This window comes from Suncus etruscus, chromosome 8, assembly GCF_024139225.1.
Source record: "Suncus etruscus isolate mSunEtr1 chromosome 8, mSunEtr1.pri.cur, whole genome shotgun sequence".
NCBI lineage: Eukaryota > Metazoa > Chordata > Mammalia > Eulipotyphla > Soricidae > Suncus > Suncus etruscus.
The window spans coordinates 36058420-36081896 of record NC_064855.1 but is presented as its reverse complement, the minus strand read 5'-3'; the positions used below and the strand labels follow the sequence as shown (position 1 = coordinate 36081896).

At 42.9% G+C, this 23477-nt stretch overlaps 1 protein-coding gene and 2 non-coding genes across 3 annotated transcripts in view; 2 read left to right on the top strand and 1 right to left on the bottom strand.

The window, feature by feature from the left end:
- The first annotated feature begins 3428 nt into the window (after positions 1-3428).
- XPO4 (exportin 4) overlaps positions 3429-23477 on the top strand; it is a 107244-nt gene continuing 87195 nt past the window's right edge. Inside the window, exons 1-3 of the mRNA XM_049778218.1 lie at positions 3429-3497; positions 14453-14558; positions 22374-22515. Coding sequence (XP_049634175.1) covers positions 3429-3497; positions 14453-14558; positions 22374-22515 — 317 coding nt within the window. The remainder of the gene's footprint in view (positions 3498-14452; positions 14559-22373; positions 22516-23477) is intronic.
- On the bottom strand, positions 11847-11953 carry LOC126016921 (U6 spliceosomal RNA). The gene has a single exon (XR_007498605.1). It is a non-coding gene; the product is annotated as a U6 spliceosomal RNA (small nuclear RNA).
- On the top strand, positions 13521-13627 carry LOC126016925 (U6 spliceosomal RNA). The gene has a single exon (XR_007498609.1). It is a non-coding gene; the product is annotated as a U6 spliceosomal RNA (small nuclear RNA).

The window sequence follows — 23477 nt, the reverse complement described above, 5'->3', positions numbered from 1 at the left end:
TCCCATATGGTCCCCCGTGCCTGCCAGGAGCAATTTCTGAGCGTGAAGCCAGGAATAACCCCTGAGCACTGCCGGGTGTGACCCAAAAACCACAAAAAAAAAAAAAAGAAATAGCTCCTGGCTTGGGGGGACCATATGGGATACTAGGGATCGACCTGGGTTTGTCCTGGGTCAGCTATGTGCAAGGCAATCACCCTCTTGCTGTGCTATCACTTCAGCCCCCAAAGCATCATACATTCGAACTGCATTGCAAACCTCTCCTCATATAGAATGTTTTTAATTTTATTTTTTAAATTTTTTGGGCTGGAGTGATAGAGCAGCAGTAGGGTTTTTGCCTTGCATACAGCTGACCCAGGACGAACCTGAATTCAATTCCAGTGTCCCATATGGTTTCAGAAACCAGGAGCGAGTTTCTGTGCACATAGCCAGGAGTAACCCCTGAGCGTCACCGGTGTGGCCCAAAAACCAAAATAAAATAAAACAAAACTAACTAAATTTTTGTCATGCCCAGCAATTACTCCTGGCTCTGTATTCAGGAATTACTACCGACATTGCCTAGAGGACTATATAGGATGCCAGAGATTGAAGCTGGGTCAGCCATGTGCATGATAAGCACCTTACCAGCTGTACTATCTCTCCGGCCCACACAACTATAGCTTTTTAGTTATTAATCTTACACTATGGTACATGGGTATTCTGGTAGGGTTCCTCTGCCACAGGTAGGTGCATTTAAAACTTTTGTGAATTATGCCTTCAGGTTGTTGGGTCAGTAAAATTAGTCTGCAAGTTTTCTGGAAAAACAGGTCTGTATCTAAATCTCAAAAAATTTAATTGGACAGATGCCTTGTACTATTATGATTTATAAAAAAGTGAAGCATTGATTCTGGGAATTGATAAGCATCTTTTATGGTTTGATTTAATGTTTTTATTTTTGACCTTTTTTTTTTTTTTTGGTTTTTGGGCCACACCCTTTTGATGCTCAGGATTTACTCCTGGCTATGCGCTCAGAAATCGCCCCTGGCTTGGGGGGACCATATGGGACGCCGGGGGATCGAACTGTGGTCCGTCCTATGCTAGCACTTGCAAGGTAGACACCTTACTTCTAGCGCCACCTTCCCAGACCCATTGACCTTTTTTTTTTAAGTAAAATCTTTAAGCACCATGATTACAAGCATGATTGTAGATGTTTGTCATAAATAGAATACCCCTCTTCACTAGTGCAACATACCCACCACCAATGTCCCCCTCCTTCCCCACCCCTGCCTGTATTCAAGACAGGCATACTACTTTTCTCACACATTAAGAATGTCATGATAGTTGTTAGTGTAGTTATTTCCCTAACTGCACTCACCACTCTTTATGGTGAATTTCATATTGTGAGCTGGCCCTTCTGGCCCTCATTTCTATTGTCTTTGGGCATTATTACAATAATGTCTTTAGTTTTTCTTAAAACCCATAGATAAGCTTATTCTGTGTCTATCTACCTCTGGCTTATTTCACTCAGCATAATAGATTCCAAGCACATCCAAGTATAGACAGCTGCATAATATTCCATTGTGTATGTATATCAGTTTCTTTAGCCATTCATCTGCTGAAGGGCATCTTGGTTGTTTCCAGAGTATGGCTATTGTAAATAGCGCTGCAATGAATATAGGTGTGGGAAAGGGATTTTTGAATCGTATTTTTTATTTCTAGGGTATTATATCCTTAGGAGTGGTATAGCTGGATCATATGGTATCCCCATAAGCATTTTGATTAACAGAAGAGTTGACTCTGTGTATGAGTGTGTGTTTCTGAGGATCAAACCCAGTATCTTATATATGCAAGACAAAGCCTCTATCATTGAGCTACAGCCCTGGCTCAGTTATGAAACAAATGGCAATACATTTAAATACATTGAAATGAAACAAAAGGCAATACATTAATTTCTCAAGTCATAAGAAAAATGTGTTAATCCCAACTGTAGAGATGTCTATTACAAGAAACATTGTATATTTAAATAGGATTTATATTGCAATCCTTGTACAGTCACAAAGAAGCTTTATGTGTGGAAGGAGAAATACAGGATTTCAAGGGGGGAAATCTACAGCGACTTGAATTTTTTATTCTGTATAGTCACAGGTAGCAAAATTGTATCCAAAGAAGAGGTGGAGAAAAATACATGTCAATTGCAAGCAGAAGAAACCCGATTTCCAAACAACTTTCCTAAGAGTTGTCTGGAACACCGGCAGAGCCGAGGCTGATCTCAGGACCAGTTTGCCGGGACTCGAGGCTCCGGCGCAGGATGAATTGTAGATTATTTGCTCCTCCAGGTACAGATCTGGATCTGTGATTGATAGGCCTGTCATATGTGGGAAAAAGCTGGAGGTCACAGAGGATTCAGGACAGCATCTGTGGAACTTTCTTGGAGAGACAGATTACCGCAGAAAGGCGAAGAAGCATTTTACCGCTAAAATTTCATAGCTATCCGTACCTGGTGGGGTGGGCTTGGACAGACCTGAAGAAATTCCCTTAAGAAGTTTTGGGTGTGGGGCCGGAGAGATAGCTTGGAGGTAGGGTGTTTGCCTTGCATGCAGAAGGATGGTGGTTCGAATCCCACATCCCATATGGTTCCCCGAGCTTGCCAGGAGCGATTTTTGAGCGTAGAAGCGTAGAACCAGGAGTAAGCCATGAGCGCTGCTGGGTGTGACCCAAAAACCAAAAACCAAGAAAAAAAAAAGTTTCGGGGGTGGGGCCAGAGAGATAGCTTGGAGGTAGGGCGTTTGCCTTGCATACAGAAGGATGGTGTTTCGAATCCCGGCATCCCAGATGGTCCCACGAGCCTGCCAGGAGCGATTTCTGAGCATAGAGCCAGGAGTAATGCCTGAGGGCTGCTGGGTGTGACCCAAAAAGCAATCAATCAATAAATAAAAGAAGTTTGGGGCGAAAGGGGTGCAGAGAAATAGTAAAGTGGGTAAATAAATAGTGAAGTGGTCGTTTGCCTTGCACAGGGTCGACCCGGGATCAGTCAGTCTCCGGCCTCTCATCCTAGGGTCCCCCTAAGCATGGCCAGGGGTGATTCCAGAGTGCAGAATGCATTCAAGGTGCACGGCCGGAGTGGCTCAAAAAAAAAAGGCATTTAGAAAGGTTTCTGGGGTCGAGCTGGGAGGACGGAAGCAGAGGACAGATAGATGGCTGCTGTGACGGAGCATCCCTCGGCGGAGCAGCCGCAGCGGTTCCGACTCCGGCCCCGACCGGCGAGTCCCTCCCGGTCTCCCGGTCTCCCTCCCCCCCCTCCCCTCCGCCCGGAGCCGCGTGGGGCGCGCGACGCAACGGGCGTCCGTCCGCGAGGGCGCCTGGGAAGGCGCGAGCCCGGCGCCGCGCCGCGATTGGCCGTCGGCGGCGGCGCTCCCAGAATGCAGCGCATGGCGCGTCATTGAAGAGAGACCATGATGGCGGCGGCGCTGGGGCCCCCAGAAGTGATCGCTCAGCTGGAGAACGCGGCCAAAGTTCTGATGGTGAGTCCTCCGCGCCGCTCGCAGCCTGGCCCCGCGGGCTTCCCGGTCGCCGCCGTGCTCGCGGGGCCGGACGCGATGGAGACGCTTCCGGGGCGCTCCGGACGCGGAGACCTCGAGGTGGTCGTGGCGTGGCGCAGCGCAGCGCAGATCGCCCCAGCCCACCGCCCCGCCGCCCGCGCCCTCCGGTCCGTCCGTGCTTTTCCTCCTCGGCCGCCCGCCCCGAGCGGGGCACCGGGGCGCGGGGCTCTCGGAGCGGGGTTCCAGGGCCATGGGACCCCACCACCAGCAGTGCGCGTCCAGCACTGGTGGAAAGCCGGACCTGAGCCGCGAGGTCTGGCACGCCGGCTCCGCTTTGCTTTGCTTTGCTGTGCTTGACGGGCTGTGCTCGGACCCGGCCCTGGAGCCAAGAGAGGCCCCAGCGCAGGGACTCTTAAAACCCTCTGGAGCCCTTCTGAGGCCCGGGGTCTTCGGCTCTCTGCAGGAGCAGCATTCCCCCTTGGGAAGAGGCAGCCGGCGTCAGCACGTGGGAGCCCCGGAGGGAGCGAACTCTTGGGTCAAGGTCATGGGGGCTCTGAGAGCTTGGTCCCGGTGCCGAGGGCCCCCATCGGACGCTTGTCTGGGAGCGGAGTTTTGGGGTACTCGTGTTCTCCTTCGGAGACTCTGCTGGGCACACCCCGAGAATAGCGCACCGGGAGTTTGAGAAGGCGAAACAAAGGCCAAAGTGAAGTTTTTCCCTGTTTGGGAGGCCACGTTAAGGATGAATGACGTGCCGTTAGTTTAGCCCCAGTGAATGGGACTTAAAGGCAGTGCGCTCTGGTGTGTGCCTTTGCAGCGTTGGCATTTGCCAGTTGCAGTTTGGATTTTGTAAGATGGCTTCGTGCTGGTACCTGTTATTTAGACGATAGACGTAACGTTTGCTGACTTGAATTGGTTCAGCCAACTTTGTTGCCTCTTTTGGACTTCTTTTTCTATTCCTTTTGGTTTTATCTGGGGTTCTCAATTGGAGCATTGTATTAAAAATATCCTTGAACTAGTTCGGCCATCATGACTTCTGGTTTCATTGATTAAGATTTATCTTTTCAGGTAGCTTCTGACATTGAGAAATTTGATAAAAAGCAGGATTTACTTTTTTTTTTTTTTTTAGTATAAGCAAAGCTCTGAATCATTTTCTTATAACACTGAGTAGGCAACATTTTTTCAGACACTTCTAAAAGAATTTCACAAAGAGAAATTTAGATACGATAGAAATAGAAAGGAAGAGAAGGACACCTAATAGAATTCGTAAGTCCCCGACTGACCGTATTTTCTGAAATAACTCGAAAAATTAATCGTAGCGATGGGTCCCATTTTCATTAGATTCCTTAAGTAGTATGTGACTCAACAATCACTTGCTTCAGTTATTTTATTGATAAGACAAACTGTATAACTTCCATCTTTCGTCTGAGCACTTACTCTCTTTCCAAAGCTAAGATACCATAGTTATTTTTTGATTGTTTTGTTTTTGGGCCATACCTGGAGATGCTCAGGTGTTACTCCTGGCTCTGCGCTCAGAAACCACTCCTGAGGGGCTGGAGAGATAGCATGGAGGTAAGGCGTTTGTTTGTCTTGGATTCAGAAGGGCGATGGTTCAAATCCCAACCCGGCATCCCATATGGCTCCCCCTAGCCTGCCAGGAGCGATTTCTGAGCGTATAGCCAGGTGTAACCCCTGAGCACTGCCGGGTGTGACCCAAAAACCAAAAAAAAGAAAAAAGAAAGTTAAGAAACCACTCCTGGCAGGCTGGGGGGACAGGACACACACGGCCATATGGGATATCTGGATTGAACCTTGGTCGGCTGAGTGCAAGGCAAACACCCTACCCCTACTAACTGTGCTGTCACTCTGGCCCAAGCAAAGCTAGTGTTGCCACTTATAAGGTAGTAACTGTTTATTGAATGTTACATGCCAGATACTGTATTTGGTGTTTTTTCATCATTCTTTTAGCTTTATAAGGTGGAGAAGTAGATGAATGTTACATAATTACTTTGTAGCTGAATTAGGTCTAGAATTTAGCTTTGTCTGGATCTAAAGCTGAGTCTTTTTCCATTCTCTTTACCTTTTCTTATATAAGTTGGGGAGATCCACTTATTTTCATTTTTTGTTTGTTTGGTTTTTGGGCTGCACCTAGCAAATGCTCGGTGGTAAACTTGCTCTGTACTCGGGAATTACTTTTGGTAGTGCTCTGGAGACCACATGGGATGCTGGGAATCAAAACCGGGTCCATCTGCATACAAGGCAAGCCACTTTACCTACTGTTCTCTGGCCCCTAGCTATGTATATTCTTTGTTTTTGGGTCACACCTGGCTCTGCGCTCAGAAATCGCTCCTGGCAGGCTTGGGGCCAGGAATTGAACTGGGGTCCGTTCAGGGTTGGATGTGTGCAAGGCAGATGCCCAACCGCTGTGCTATAACTCCAGCCCCCTATTCTTAAACTCTTTATTTTTTTCAGAGGAGGAGATCATTTAAAAAAATAATATTGAAAGAAAATTTCACATTTTTGGAAATTTCTACTTACTATTCACAATGTCTAACTAGGAGTTACTTTATTATTTCTCTCTATGCAAACTTCTCTCCAATTCTATATCAGTAATAGTTGTTGACATGTGTTGGATCCTTTCTTATGTTGCCTTATTCATTAGTCATTCTGTGAGAGGTAGGTGTTATGACTGTAGTCTTCATTTACAAACTAAGGCATCTAAATATTTGAGTAACTTATTTTTTGTGTGTGCGTGTCTTTTTGAGTCACACCTGGCTGCGCTCAGGGATTACTCCTGGTTCTGCGCTCAGAAGTCCATCCTGGCAGGCTGGGGGGACCTTATGGGATGCCGAGAATTGAATCAGATTCATTGGGGGTTGGCTGCGTGTAAGGCCCTACCGCTGTGCTATTGCTCTGGCCCAAAAGTAATTTAAATTTTCAAAAGGACTTGCTTAATTTTCAAAGAAAGTGGTAGACTAGGGGTCACTAACTACAGCTTAGTTCTGTAGTTAACCAGTTACTAGTTCTTTTTTTTTTTTGGTTTTTGGTTTTGGGGCCACACCTGGCATTGCTCAGGGGTTACTCCTGGCTGTCTGCTCAGAAATAGCTCCTGGCAAGCACGGGGGACCATATGGGACACCGGGATTCGAACCAACCACCTTAGGTCCTGGATGGGCTGCTTGCAAGGCAAACACCGCTGTGCTATCTCTCCGGGCCCCAGTTACTAGTTCTTGACCTGTTAATGTAGTGGCATCAGACATATTCACTTATTTGGAGATAGAATCCAAATGTTGAATCAATCTCCTTCAATTATTAAGCATTAGGATATAATTTTTTGGGGGTTGGCCCACACCTGGTGCTGTTCAGAGTTTACTTTTGGCTTTGCACTCAGAAATTACTTCTGGCAGAGTCTGGGGACCATATGAAACGCTGGAGATTAATCCTAGGTCGGCAGTTTGCAAGGCAAACGCTTTACCCCATTATACTATTGCTCCAGCCCACATTAGGATTTTTATTTTTTCTAAAAGGGTGATTTTTTTTTTTTTTTTTTTTTGGTTTTTGGGCCACACCCAGCTGTGCTCAGGGGTTACTGCTGGCTGTCTGCTCAGAAATAGCTCCTGGCAGGCACGGGGGACCAGGATTCGAACCAACCACCTTTGGTCCTGGATCGGCTGCTTGCAAGGCAAACGCTGCTGTGTTATCTCTCCGGGCCCTAAAAGGGTGAGTTTTAGTGTTTGCCGATCTGTGAGAGGAATTCTTTACATGGTATATTTTAACTGTTAGTATGTCTTAGGATTCAATTATTAGTGATGCCTTTACAGTTATTTTTTTCTTAATTTTTCTACTTGGTAATGTGTATATATATAGATATATATATATTATGAAAATACTGGAGTTTTAGTATGTAGAACAATCTCAATAGATCTTAGTACAGAGATCTTACAGAGTCCAGAGTGGAGATGTGTAAAATTTTGGAGGCACAAATGACCTTTTAGGTAATAGAGTCTATAGCATTATTACTTTCTGGAAATAGAGATCTTGAGAAATAAGAACCTAGTTTAGTTGAAGTATTTCCTTTCTATTCTACAAATGGGGAAACAGATTAGATACTTATAGATATATGTTTTGGTATAAAGAGTGACCTCTTCTCTCTAAGTAGTAAGTACCTTCCTTTCTGTAGATGCTTATAAGTACTGCTTAAGTTTCTGGTCCAAGGACCAGAATGATAGTACAGTGGATAGGGTGTTTGCTTTGTATGTCGTCAATTTCAGTTTGATCCCTGGCATCCTAAATGGTTTTCCGAGCACCACCAGGAAATTCCCGAGTGCAGAGTTGGGAGTAACCCCAGAGAATCACCAGATATCGCCAAGTTTCCAATTCAAGACAGCAAAATTTACTTGATAGAGAACTTATATGGAAGATAGAATAGGTAAATGAGTAAGGATCGTTTAAATTAGCAGCAACATGCAAGTAATATGTTAAGTAGAATTTGTGCAAATGGAGCAGCCAGAGTGATAGTGATGCTTTTTGCCTTGCATGTGGCTGACCCAGGTTTGATCCCCAGCAGCCTACATGATTCCTCAAGACTCGAGAAGCGATCCTAAGTGCAGAGCTACAAGTAAACCCGAGCTCTGCTGGATGGTGAATCCCCCCAACCCCCAATTCCAAATGGAACATTATTTAGAGGTTAAATTTCTTTTCCAAAAGACCATATTTCTTGGCCTTTGCTTCTTGACTGATTATTTTTTGAGAGGATAATCTATGTACTAGAGCAGGGGTCTTCAAACTACGGCCCACGGGCCACATGTGGCCCGCAGAGGAGTCTGATCCAGCCCGCCAGCAGTGAGCGCTGTTTGGTTGCCAAGATACCTGCCAGCATATACACTCAGTGTATATCCAAATATCAGGAACCATGCACTCAAAATGGTAACCATCTTTGGTAGCATTTATGCCTGTGAACAGACTTTTTCAAGAATGAAACATCTAAATCTCCAACCAGATCAAGATTAACTGATGCCCACTTGCATCACTAGTTAAAGCTGGCAGTGACAAATATGGAACCGGACATTGACCATCTTTTTAGCCAAAAGCAGGCCTACAGTTCCCATTGAAATACTGGTGCGTGATCTGTTTATTTATAAATGGTTTTCATTTTATTTATATAAGATATGTGCAGTGTGAGTAGGAATTAGTAGCTCATATAGTCCAGCCCTCCAGTTCTCTAAGGAACCGTAATCCAGCCCCCACTTTAAAAAGTTTGAAGACCCCTGTACTAGAGTAAGTAAAGTCAACACATTTTTTTCATCAATCTCTTTGGATTTGGTAGAGTAGTTTGTACTGAAAAATTAGACTATTTTCCAGATCTGAAAACTTAATAATTCTTAAAAATAGTAGAACTGAAGCTAAACACTGTGATCTACATAGTTGCTCATAATACATTTGTTTTTGCCACTCCATGTTCTAACATCAGTTTCACCACTGATGTAAAATTCCCTCCACCATTGTCCTGTATTCCTACTCACTTCCAAGCCTGCTCCCTTGACAGGCATGAAATAATTTACTTTATAACATTTGTTTATAACTATGTGGTAATGGAATTATCAGGAAAAATAAACTACAACAGAAGAAAAGAAAAATTGTGGAAATTATTATATCTCTCAATTATTAGTCGCCATTGTTTGAGGCTTCCTAAACTATTATTAGTAGAGTATCTTGCATTGATTTTGTTTAACCTTAGGTTCGATATCTAATTTGATATGTTTCCACTGGGGTGTCAGTATTGAAAAATTTGGAGGTGTCATGTATGGTCCAGGAATTTCAAGTTCTGTGATTGATATGGTAGTGGCTGTGGAGTGTGGCTGTGGCTGTCAGGGCTTATGGAAAAAAGGAACTACAGAAGGAGCAGGTGGAGGCTCCCTGCACGCACTCTAGCACTCTAACGCCCTACCGCTGTGCTATTGCCCCGCCCCCAGCCCACAACTTTTAATTTTTATGTGCTTAGATTCAAAATTTTTAGTTCTTTGAAACACATTATGTTTTTGACATTTCCAAATCTCAAATTTACGGCCTAATTCTTCATTGTTTTTCTACCTCAGGACAACCTGGTTCCATGACTGCTTAGATAGTTTTATTAGGTTTTGGAAATGGTTCTGGAAATGTCTGAAGCCTTGACTAATCTCTCTCTCTCTCTCTCTCTCTCTCTCTCTCTCTCTCTCTCTCTCTCTCTCCTCTCTCATCTCTCCTCTTTCTCTCCTCTCTCCTCTCTCCTCTCTCCTCTCCTCTCTCCTCTCCTCTCTCCTCTCCTCTCCTCTCTCTCTCTCTCTCTCTCTCTCTCTCTCTCTCTCTCTCTCTCTCTCTCTCTCATTTTTGGGCCATATTGCTTCTGGCTCTGCATTCAGAATTCGCTCCTGGCAGGCTGGAGAACCTTATGGGATGCTGGGGATCAAACTTGTGTCGTTCCTGGGTCAGCCCCATGCAAGGCAAACATTTTACCCACTGTGCTATTGATCTGGCCCCCAATCTCTCTTTTTCTAAACATTTTTTCCATTCTTTTTTTTTTTTTTTTTGGTTTTTGGGCCACACCCGGTGACGCTCAGGGGTTACTCCTGGCTATGCGCTCAGAAGTCACTCCTGGCTTGGGGGACCATATGAGACACCGGGGGATCGAACCGCGGTCCGTCCTAGGCTAGCGCAGGCAAGGCAGGCACCTTACCTCTAGCACCACCGCCCAGCCCCATTTTTTCCATTCTTTTATTTTTTTGGTTTTTGGGCCACACCCGGCATTGCTCAGGGGTTATTCCTGGCTGTCTGCTCAGAAATAGCTCCTGGCAGGCACGGGGGACCATATGGGACACCGGGATTCGAACCAACCACCTTAGGTTCTGGATCGGCTGCTTGAAAGGCAAACACCGCTGTGCTATCTCTCCGGGCCCATTTTTTCCATTCTTTTTTTTTTTTTTTTTTTTTGCGGTTTTTGGGTCACACCCAGCAGTGCTCAGGGGTTATTCCTGGCTCCATGCTCAGAAATTGCTCCTGGCAGGCACGGGGGACCATATGGGACGCTGGGATTCGAACCGATGACCTTCTGCATGAAAGGCAAGCGCCTTACCTCCATGCTATCTCTCCAGCCCCATTTTTTCCATTCTTAATCCTGAAGATCTCGGCTCTAAGTGGAGGTATGTCCTGGTATCCCTCACTGTTTCTTGTCTTCTGGATCTTCCAGCTGTCAGAAGTCAAGTCAGTCTCACTTGATATTGGCATATGTGCCCTGGGATATTTAGGAATACTTGTTTTTCTCTCTGGCGCTTCCTTCTGCTTGTTTTTGAGTTTGTGGGAAGGCCTTCAGTTTTTCTTTATTTTGGTTTGGGGCTTCCTGTATGCAAGCTATGCATGTACCTTGCTGAGTTCTGTCTCTCCATTTTGTTGTTGTTATTGTTGATTTATGAGCCACACCTCATGGTGCTCAGGGATTACTCCTGACTGCGCTCAATAATCACTCCTAGCAGGCTCTGGGGACCATGTGGGATCAAACCTGGGTCAGCTGTATACAAGGCAAATGCCCTACCCACTCTGCTATTGTTCCAGCCCCTCTCTCTCCATTTTCAAGCTCAATGTTCTTGATAGGGACACTCCCAGCAATTCTGTTTTGGGGGATTTGACTGGCCCTTGGCCTTAGTTATGAGATTTACTTGTGTGATTTGGCTGTTTGATGATCTCCTAATCTCACTCTTTCATTATGGAATTAGTTGCTATTGAGTGAAAGAATAAAAGACTGGGCCGGAGAGATAGCAGGAGGTAAGGCATGCATGCAGAAGGACAGTGGTTCGAATCCTGGCATCCCATCTGGTTCCCCGAGCATGCCAGGAGCGATTTCTGAGTGTAGAGCCAGGAGGAACCCGTGAGCACTGTCAGGTGTGGCCCAAAAACCATTCTTTATGTCTGTCTTTCTCACATTGATACTGTATAGAAGTTCATATTACACTTGTCATTTAGTCCATTAATAAATAAGCTCCAACATTTCCTTTGATACTCCTGATTGTGAGTGACTTCATGGCCTTTTTTTAGTTTTGGGCCTAATGTTGAATGTTGAAACTTCTGGGCTGGTGGAATGTAGCCACATTGTGTTAGTAGTTTGTAAGTTACTGTCTCCTTGCTAGCTTCTTAAAAATTTAGCATCTCTCAGTTTCCCCATCCTTGCGACTCCTTTCCTGAAGATATGTCCTGGGTTGGTCATTTGCCATTTGCTCTCTCATCTCCCACCAAAGTAATTTTGCTCTATAGAACAGTTTTTAGATTCTGGTGCATTTTGGCCTTTTATATATTTATTTTTTTGGTAAAAATATGGAACGCTTCACAAATTTGCGTGTCATCCTTACGCAGGGGCCATGCTAATCTTCTCTGTATTGCTCCAATTTTAGTATATGTGCTGCCCAAGCGAGCACTTGTTGGCCTTTTATTTTTTTATTTTTTATTTTTTATTTTTTTGCCCGGCCCCTGGCCTTTTATTTTTTAACCTTACTATGGGTTTTTGTATTCCACATATGAGAGGTCATTCTGCATTTGTCTCTCTCCTTTTGTTTTTTGTTTTGTTTTGTTTTTTGGGTCACACCTGGCAGCGCTCAGGGTTACTCACGGCTCTATGCTCAGAAATCGCCCCTGGCAGGCACAGGGGACCAAATGGGATGCCGGGATTCAAACCACCATCCTTCAGCATGCAAATCAAACACCTTACCTCCATGCTATCTCTCCGGTCCCCTTCTCTCTCCTTTTGATTGACTTACTCAGCATTATATTATTTTTATATTCAAAATATAGGCTAGAGAGATAGCATAGCGGTAAGGCGTTTGCCTTAGAAGCAGAAGGATGGTAGTTCGAATCCCAGCATCCCATATGATCCCCTGTGCTTGCCAGGAGCGATTTCTGAGCACAGAGCCAGGAGTAACACCTAAGCGGCACCAGATGTGGCCCAAAAACCGGAAAAAAAAAGCGTCTAATAGTGTTTACTGATAATTTTTATATATCAGGGTATAACCAATAGAAAATAGTAATGAAATAGTTTATAATCCACAAAATTGTGGATTAGGGAAAATGGTGGGATTCAAGTATGTAATTGTAAGTAGAAGGACTTTATATTTAGCATATTTAGCTGTTTAAAGCTGTATTAGTAAAATCTCTGACCCTTTTTTTGATCTTTTTTTTTTTTTTTTTTTGGTTTTTGGGCCACACCCGGCGGTGCTCAGTGGTTACTCCTGGCTGTCTGCTCAGAAATAGCTCCTGGCAGGCACGGGGGACCATATGGGACACCGGGATTTGAACCAACCACCTTCGGTCCTGGATCGGCTGCTTGCAAGGCAAACGCCGCTGTGCTATCTCTCCGGGCCCCCCTTTTTAAAAATAATAAAAAAAATTTAAAGTTTCTGATGGGAGGCCAGAAAAGTTAGTACTGGAGTTAAGACACTTGCTCACATCTTTTTTTTTTTTTTTTTTTTGGTTTTTCGGGCCACACCCATTTGATGCTCAGGGATTACTCCTGGTTAAGGCTCAGAAATTGCCCCTGGCTTGGGGGGACCATATGGGATGTCGGAGGATCGAACCCCGGTTCTGATCCTTGGCTAGCCCTTGAAAGGCAGACACCTTACCTCTAGCGCCACCTCGCCGGCCCCTTGCCTCACATTTTAACATTTGTTCTGAATCTCTGACATGTCCCTTGAGCACCACCAGGTGTGGCTAGAAACCTCAAAGCCTACCTCATCCCCCCACCCCCCCAAAAAAGTTGAAGAGGGCCTAAGACTATTGGTTATTGGAGTTATGGGTTAGTGTCTGCAATTTCTCAGCTAGTGTCTGTGAGGCCCTGGGATTAATCTTTGGCATCACAAATGATTATAATATTAAGTCTAATTTTAACTAATTTATATTAATTTGAATAATTTAACCTAACATCTTTAATAATTTAACCTAATATATTTCTTAATGAAATATGTTCATTTTTATCTTAAAAAGTGTTGCATTGTGCTCGCTTCGGCAGCACATATACTAAAATTGGAACGATACAGAGAAGATTAGCATGGCCCCTGTGCAAGGATGACATGCAAATTCGTGAAGCGTTCCATATTTAAAAAAAAAAGTGTTGCATTTCTGGGGCCGGAGAGATAGCACAGCAGTAAGGAGTTTGCCTTAGATGCAGAAGGTCGGTGGTTTGAATCCTGGCATTCTGTGTGGTCCCCTGAGCCTGCCAGGAGCGATTTCTGAGTGCTGCCTGGTGTGACCCAAAAACCAAAAAAAAAGTGTTGCATTTCTATAGAGTGTGGTATATCATTAGGAAGAGCAGTCTGAATGATAAACATTTAGGGTAGAGTATCAAGGTTTCTCTTGAATGTAGTTTTTAAAATCTTTATTTTTACTCCAAGACTGTTGTTGTTTTGGGTCATAACAGGTGGCGCTCGGGGGTTACTCATGGCTTTGTGCTCAGAAATCACTCCTGGCAGGCTCAAGGGATCTTATGGGATGCTGGAATTCGAACCACCGTCCATCCTGCATGCAAGGCAAATGCTTTACTGCTGTGCTATCTCTATGGCCCCGATATACTGCCATTCTTAAAAACAAAAACAAAAACAAAAAACAAGAAATTAGTTCTTAGGGGCCGGGCGGTGGCGCTAGAGGTAAGGTGCCTGCCTCGCCTGCGCTGGCCTAGGATGGACCGAGGTTCGATCCCCCGGTGTCCCATATGGTCCCCCAAGCCAGGAGCGACTTCTGAGCACGTAGCCAGGAGTAACCCCTGAGCGTCACCGGGTGTGGCCCAAAAACCAAAAAAAAGAAAAAAAAAAAAAGAAATTAGTTCTTGATTTCTCCATAAAAGTGAAAGCATCTTGTATGGGTAAAGGGTTACCATTGCTTGGGGTATCTCATTAAACAGATGTACTCTTTTTTTTTTAACTTTCAAGGCACCGCCTTCCATGGTCAATAATGAACAGCGCCAGCATGCAGAGCACATATTTTTATCATTTAGGAAATCAAAATCACCATTTGCGGTTTGCAAGCATATTTTAGGTAAGTATTCACTTTAAAATGTTTCTTACATAACTAAATCTAGTTTTTCTGTTTTGAATGTTAAGTACCGTATTTTCTGGTGTATAAGATGACTGGTCGTATAAGATGACCCTCTACTTTCACTGTTAAAATACAGGGTTTGGGCTATATTTGCCATATAAGACTACCTCTCGGGGCTGGAGCGGTGGTGCAATCGTTAGGACATTTGCCTTGTATGCGCTAACCTAGGACTGACCATGGCTTGATCCCCAGTGTCCCATATGGTCCCCAAGCCAGGGGCCATTTCTGAGTGCATAGCAAGGAGTAACCCTTGAGTGTCACCAGGTATGACCCAAAAACCAAAGACAACAACAACGAAATAAAAACATTATTACCTCTCTTTTAACGCACACTAAGTGGAAATTAAAAAGCATAAGATTTGATTTCAATATGGAAATTTTAATTCAAATGCTATGTCATGCATGTACTTAGCTGGAAAACTGTCACTTATAAACATAAGGCTATTTGCCATCAAACATGTAAACATAAAATAGTGAAACTGGATTCCTCCAAGAGCAGCTGGCTGGGGTGCAATGATTAATAGAACAGCTAAAGGGAGACAGAGCGCCTCCTCTGTGTCCCATTAAAGCTGAACGGGGGGGGGGGGGCAAAAAAAGCTGAACAGAGGGATCTGGTGGTAAGGGGGGGACGTGGATCACTTGTCCCTGAAGCTGGGTAAGTTTTACATGCCGTATATCGGCGTATAAGACGACCCCCGACTTTTAAGAAGTTTTTCGTGGGTTAAAAAGTCGTATTATATGCTGGAAAATACGGTATTTAAATTCTTTAAAAATTGGCAGGTTTGGGGCCGGGCGGTGGCGCTCGAGGTAAGGTGCCTGCCTTACCTGCGCTAGCCTAGGAGACGGACCGCGGTTCGATCCCCCGGCGTCCCATATGGTCCCCCAAGCCAGGAGCGACTTCTGAGCGCATAGCCAGGAGTAACCCCTGAGCGTCACCGGGTGTGACCCAAAAACCAAAAAAAAAAAAAAAAAAAAAAATTGGCAGGTTTGAGTCAGAACAGTTAGTGTGCGTTGCACATGGCCAACATTGGCTCCTTTCACAATATTCCCTATGATTCCACAAGTCAGCCAGAAGTAATTCTGAACACCACTGGGTCTGACCCCAAAAGAATAAAATAAACAGGTGTGTATGGATATATTTTTTCATTAATAGTCATTCTGCTGAAGTGATTTCAAAGATAATTTGCTTTGTTTGAATTCTGTACCCAAATAGTGTTCAATTACTTGTTTTATTATTGATCATAACATAGACTGTTAATGATAGTGGTAATTAATTTTTTTCAATTTTCAAATATGATTTTATTTATTGTAGTTACTATATTTTATTTTCCTTAGTCTTTTTTTGGGGGGAAGGAAGGTTTGGGCCACCCTTGGTGGCGCTTGGGTTATTTCTGGCCATGCACTCAGAAATTACTCCTGGCAAGCTTGGGGGAACCAAATGTTTTTTTTGGTTTTTGGGCCACACCTGGTAACGCTCAGGGGTTACTCCTGGCTATGTGCTCAGAAGTTGCTCCTGGCTTGGGGGACCATATGGGACACCGGGGGATCGAACCGCGGTCCGTCCAAGGCTAGCGCAGGCAAGGCAGGCACCTTACCTTTAGCGCCACCGCCCGGCCCCGGGGGAACCAAATGTGATGCTAGGACTTGAACCAGGTCCATCCTGGGTTGGCCGTGTGCAATGCAAATGCCCTATTGCTGTACTATTTGTCCAGCCTATATCTTCCTTAGTCTTAAAATTAGCTATTTTTTTGAGAAATTTAAATTTTTAGTTTTTTAATAGGTTTTAGAAAATAGTTTTATTTTAGAAAAATATTTTAGAAAAATAGTTTTTATTCTGCATGTTCAGCAAAAGTTAGAAATTCTGTCATGGGGCCGGAGAGATAGCATGGAGGTAAGGCATTTGCTTTGCATGCAGAAGGTCAGTGGCTCAAATCCCGGCATCCCAGATGGCTCCTTGAGCCTGCCAGGAGTGATTTCTGAGCATAGAGCCAGGAGTAACCCCTAAATGTTGTGGGTGTTACCCAAAAAACCCAACATCCCCCCAAAAAAAGAATACTCTTCCTGGGGGCCAGAGTGGTGGTGCAAGCAGTAGGGTGTTTGCCTTGCCTGTGCTTGCCTAGGAAGGACTTTGGTTCGATCCCCCACATCCCATGTGGTCCCGCAAGCCAGGAGTGATTTCTGAGCGTATAGTCAGGAGTAACCCCTGAGCTTCCCGCAAAAAGGAGAAAAAGGCAAAATGAATTTCTGTCAGGGCTTATCAGTGATGACTGTTAGGTTGGAATCTGAAGAGCACTGGTATGAGAATGTTATTCTCCAAAGCCATTAGTTCTTGCTGTGTGGGGTTCACCTTTAGGGTTCGTTTTTTTATTTTTGCTTTGTTTTATTTTTGGGCTATACCCAGCAATACTCAGAGCTTGCTCCTTGCTCTGATATTAGGGATAACTCCTGGCAGTACTCAGAGAACCAGAATGGCTGTCGGAGATCGAACCTGGGTTGGCCACATTCAAGGCAACTACCCTACCTACCCTACTATCATCACTACAGCCCCTGGGTCTACTTTTCATTGAGGGGACTGATGACACCATGTTCCTTTATGGATTTGGTTATCTTAAACATTGTGAGGTTCACATATAGTGACTTAGAACACTATAATAGTAAGGGAGGTGCTATGGCCCCCATTGCCTCATTTCAGAAAACAAAAATGACCAAGTCCCTGTTAAGGAGGAAGAACAACAGTAGTGGTAAAAGGGGCACTGCCTCATTTAGGGATTAGTTCTTTCCATTAGATGTAGTTTTGACTATTTATTTGTTGTTTTTTGGGCCACACCCGGTGATAAGCAGGGGTTACTCCTGGCTATGCGCTCAGAAATCACTCTTGGTTCGGTGGACCATATGGGACGCCGGAGTCAAACCCAGGTCCATCCTGGGCAGCCATGTACAAGGCAAATGCTCTACCACTGTGCTATCGCTCTGGCCCCCAGATGTAGTTTTAGTAGTTACCTTTTTCTGTTTTAAAGGAGGTAGCAGCAGCGTGTGTGTGTGCGCATGTATGCGTGCGCACGCATGCATGCACGCACATATGAGCGTGCTTTCATTTGTTTGATTTGTTCTTTGTCCTTTCCAAGTGTGCTCAGGTATCCTTGGGCCACTCCTGTCACTCAGTCACCCAGACCAGATGCTTCAATACATGTGCCCTGTATGGTATGAGGGGTCTTCCAGCACTGCCCCAGGAGTGATGTGGGCACATAGGTGGGCACACAGTGCTGGGGGTCCAGCTTTTGTAAAGCTGTGTGCTCCAATTCCTCCATTGAATAGTTATTAGATTGGAGTGAATTTGCTTTGACATACCTGTCAGTGTTAAAGAATTTTTTTTTTTTGGTTTTGGGTCACACCCGGTAGTGCTCAGGGATTACTCCTGGCTCTATTCAGAAATCGCTCCTGCCAGGCTCAGGGGACCAAATGGGATATGGGATGCCGGGATTAGAACCACCGACCTTCTGCATGCAAGGCAAACACCTTACCTCCATGCTATCTCTCCGGCCCCAAAGAATTTTTAAGAAATGAAACAGCATCAGTTTTTAGAATTTATAGAGGCCTCATTTCATCTTTTTATTATTGACCTTGAAATTGTCAGTATTAATTTAGGAAATCATTATATTCAATTTGTAACATTTATTTTCATGGTATATGCCTAGAAGCCCATTCCATTAGTGCCTTTTTTACTTTATAAATTGTAATTCAGTTATCATTTCTTACTTGTTAGGAAGTAGTTGATTTAAGCTATATCTTAATAGAGCATTTGTTTATACACTTCTTGTTTAGAATTTGTATGTTTCATGAAGTACCTTGCTTTGTATGATTTGAGATTGTTTTGGAATATGGCTAGTCCCAGTCATGCTTTTAAAATCAGTTTGGGTTTTGCGGTATAAATTACTTACAAGGATGGTGCATGTTTTATAAGCATAATCATTAGTGTACAGCAAAATCCTGTGTTACATTGATGTTTGCATCTGAACTTCACAGAGAAGCGTTTTAACTCCTTACTCAGTTGTCATCAGCATAAAAGGGTCCTTCCTCTAAGAAGACTTCTCATGAAAGTGGCAGTCAATCATAGTTCAGAATTTTCACATTCTTTGTGGTGATATTTTAGTAGAAAGTCAGGGTAATATATTTTAATAAAGGGAAGACTTCTTTCATGTGTCCCTTTTCTGATATCTTGAAATTCTTCCCACTTCTAACTGAAATTTTATTATTTTTCTTCTTTTTTCTCATTTATTTCCCCCATAAGATTTTGCTTTCATTCTGTTTTGTTTGTTTGCTCTCTCCTGTATGTACACATCAATGGATACATGTTGTATGCGTGTGCATTTTGTCAGAAGAGTGCTTTAAGATTTCACTTCACAAGCCTTTAGGAATGCTAGTTAGCATCTGGTTTTATCAGATCAAAAACTGGAGTGAATGCATAATGGGGAGGGCGCTTGCTTTGTACATAGCCCACCTCCGGCATCTGTTAAGATCTGAGCACTGCCGGGAATGATTCCTGAGAACCGAGCAAGTAGTATGCCCTGAGCACAGCTAGTATGACTCAAAAACCTACTAAATAAAACTAATGACTGTCAAAACATCAAGGTTTTTTTTTTTAATACTTCCGGTGCTAAATTTGAAGTGTTTAAAAAATAATGTTCTTCAGGAGAAACAGGTTTCTTTTATTTCTTATCTTAGCGATAGTGAAGATAAAATGAATTTGATTGGTATGTATTTGTATCATATCATCAATACAACTTTGTAATTTGGCTTTAGACAGTAATCATTAAGTCAGAGAGATGATTATAATAGTTGGACACCTCGGGGGCTGGAGAGATAGCATGGAGGTAATGTGTTTGCCTTGCCTGCAGAAGGTCATTGGTTCGAATCCCGGCATCCCATATGGTCCCCCGAGCCTGCCAGGAGCTATTTCTGAGTATGGAGCCAGGAGTAAGCCCTGAGCACTGGTGGGTGTGACCCCCCCAAAAAAATAGTTGGACACCTCGTAGGGTTCAGATATTAGCTCCAGGTTTTTTTTCTGACAGCGCAGAGTGGGCTGGGGGCTTTGATACTGGGGATGGAACTGGGGCTTGGTACATACCAGGAAAGTGCTTGACTTAAACCTTCCCCCACTCATCTTTTTTTGTAATATTTTTTTCCAGAATGTAGTGCATTTCTTCTCAATGTCCAGAATTTCTCATTTCAGATGACTGACAAAAAGGAATAAATCTTATTTGTGTGATGATTTGCGAATATTACAATGCAGCTGGAGATAGCACATTGGCTAAGGCACTTGCCACAGACTCTTTCAGTTGCCGCCACCATGTGGTCTTCAGAGTACTGCAGCCATGTGGCCCATGCTCTCCACCCCAAAGACCACTTTGGGTATAAGTGGCAGCTTTCTGATATGCAGGAACTGAGAGAACCTATCATCCATTTTAGACAGTATCCTTAGTTGGCAGAGAGCATCCTAAAATTAAAATTCTAGTTGAATTGTGAGTTCGTGCAATTTGGAAGGTTTTGACTTTACAGAGCAAGACTATACCTCATATTCCATGTGAAGCCTTACTCTCTTGCTGATAGACTTCTAGAAGTATCTTCATCAGCATCTTTTTTTTGTTTTTTTTGTTTGTGAAGGCTAACAATTTTTATTGAGTAGTGGTAGTTTATTAGGAGTGAAAATTCTTTAAAATTGGCTTTCTTTTTGTCATATTCGTTTATTCTTGGAGACAGTTTCTTATGGCCAAAATAATTAGTAGTTTCATTTAATACACATCAGTGGATCTAAGAAAAAGTTAGCTGGTAAACTTTCCAGTGTTCTTCACCTTTGAATTGTCCCCTATCCCATCCTATTTTTTCTCCCCTAAAAGAGCAAGCAGAAATGTCTAGAACCTAGTTACAAATGAAAATAAGCCTATTTCATGTTCACGAAAGCCCAAAGTTTCTTGCTTGATTTTTCTCTTCATTCATCAGTCTTATGACTGAGTATTCTCTTTTCTTTCGGTTTACAGAGTTTGTCAACTCTAAAGTGAGATGATCTTGTAGTTTCTATTTTTTAAGTTCTATTAATCCCTGCTATTTTACTTCTTTTTTAAAATCTAGGGTTGATTTTTAGGTTTCTTGAACTTAAAGTTTTGCTCTTGCAATAGAAAATGAAGACAACTATCATTTTCTTTAAAGAGGATTATAATTTGAGATTTGACTTATATTAAGCAGTACCATATATCTCTTTAAGTAATCTTAATAGATACAGCAGGTAAATCTTTAAATGCAACATTTCCCCTATTTTCTGGGACTTTGAAGCCATCTGTTTATAATAGACTTAGGTCTTTGGGAAACTATTAACTAATTTGTTGATTATATTTTAAAGTTTCAAAATTTTTGTGAATTCAGAATTCATGTCCTGTAGTATGGAATTATCAAGCTTAAATAAAACAGTCGTATTGTCTCCTTATATTAAATTTGGGTATATTAAAGACTCTTATTTTATAGAATAATGAGGATAGGAATTTACAGGGTGTGCTTTTCTTTTTTGGTTTGGGTCACACCCAGTGACGCTCAAGGGTTACTTCTGGCTATGCACTCAGAAATCACTTCTGGCTTGGGGGACCATATGGGATGCCAGGGATCGAACCTAGGTCCATCCTGGGTCAGCGCATGCAAGGCAAATGCCATACCACTGCGCTATCACTCCGGCCCAGTGTACTTTTTTTTAAAATACTCTTACTGTATGGAGAATGCTTATACAATTTTTAGGCACAGAAGAGAATTGATGTCTTTGCCATATCTTCATGCTTTTCTGTGAAGGCCTTCAGGTGCCATTCTATTCCTAGAGTTAATTTTTCATGACTCTGATACTCTTATCTATTGATCTTGGCAAATAATCTAGTTAGAAACTTTTCATGTATTTCGCATGATAGTTACTTTTTTAGAACTACAGAAAATTTCTGCTTTTTCTTAACTTTGTTTTGACTATGCTGTTTGGAAATGGCAGTGGTTTTTGTGGACTAGAAAAACAGAAAGATTTAATAGAAAGTATTTTTAGGGGTGTTAATTTTCTTTTTTTTTTTTTTTTCTTGATGGGTTTTGTAATCTAGACACTATTTCTTCTTTGTTGAGCTTTAGGATTTTGCTCAGTTTGTTCAGTATTGCAATCAGAACATTTCTAAGAATTTCTCACCTGTGTAAATGTGACTCTAATTTCTTACATATATATTTTAAGAACAATAATTTAAATGGACATGTTTATCTTTGAACTTGCTATTGGAGATGGGTCATTCTGCAGAAGCCTACTTACTTGACAAGCTGAAGTACTTTTAACAGCATGGCTCATCACAAATAGTATGTTCAAAAACTAATATATGAAATGATTTTTTAGACACAAAGTTCTGTTTTGCACAGGGTGAGAATCTCTTAGAAAATTTTCTGATTGCTTTATTTTTTATTTTTTTAAAGCTGTGTTACTTTTTAGTTCTTCATGCTTTGGAAGTAACAGTTGAAGAGAGGTGAGGAAAGTTTGTGAAAATTGGGATCGGTGATTAGCTGCCACCTGCCTGGGGTGTCTTCTGAGAGGAACTAACCTCTTTGTGGTGCTAGATCAAGGTCACTGGATTAAAAAAAGAACAGGTAACCATCTTATTACTTGTCTGAAAAGTTTTGCTTTCACATCGATAAATATGCAGTGTTACAGGGAGGACGACTCTTCATAGGATATTTCTGGTTTTCTTTTTAGAAACAAGTAAAGTGGACTATGTCCTTTTTCAAGCCGCCACTGCCATCATGGAAGCTGTTGTACGAGAATGGATTCTCTTGGAAAAAGGTAGTATCGAATCACTGCGAACATTCCTTTTAACCTACGTCTTACAGAGGCCTAAGTAAGTACATACCAGAAGACCTTTGCTGATCTTAAACTTTTTTTTTAACATTCTATGTACATTTTTTCCCTTTGTGTTGAACAAAGGTTAGACACATGCAAGAAAGATGCCCTATCCCCTACTAGACTGTCACTCTGGCCCAATTCTCCTGTACTCTGTTAGAATTTATGTTGTCAGAATTAATTTCGTCAGAATTTATGACCAAGTTCTGTTACTTATGCATTGTGGGTTATGTTGGTAAACAATGACATGGCTTTTATCTGTTTCTTTTTTGGGGGGAGCAGACACTACCTAGTGTGCTCAGGGTCCTTCCTGAGGTCCTTCCCAGTGATTCTCAACTATGTGGTTCAATGCCAGGGCCTGATGAGGTGGTGTTTCTTGGGCCCTGTGGTGCCAGGCATACCTGGGCCATGCCTGGTAGTGCTTTGAGGCCTCCAGGGCTACATCCAGCAGTGTTCAGGGATCATGTGGTGCCAGGAATCTGACTGGGGTCAGCTATATGAAAAACATGTTCTTTACCCTTTCTACCCCAGTGAAAAAAATGTCATTTATTAAATTTATAATAAAGTCTTCTTTCTGTAGAAAAATATGCTAAATGCTTCATTGTTGAGCTCTGAAAATTTTGGTTATGAGGACAACTTGATTTGGACTCAGTAAAATTCTTTATACTTGTCTTCCTTCTTTTTTTTTTTTTTTTTTTTTTTTGGTTTTTGGGTCACACCTGGCAGTGCTCAGGGGTTATTCCTGGCTCCAGGCTCAGAAATTGCTCCCTGGCAGGCACAGGGGACCATATGGGGCGCCGGGATTCGAACCGATGACCTCCTGCATGAAAGGCAAACGCCTTACCTCCATGCTATCTCTCCGGCCCCCTACTTGTCTTCCTTCTGACGCTTGGTAATATTAGAAGTCATATGTGATGCTTTCAAGATAGGAGAGATAGAGGAAGGAAATTAAGTACATAC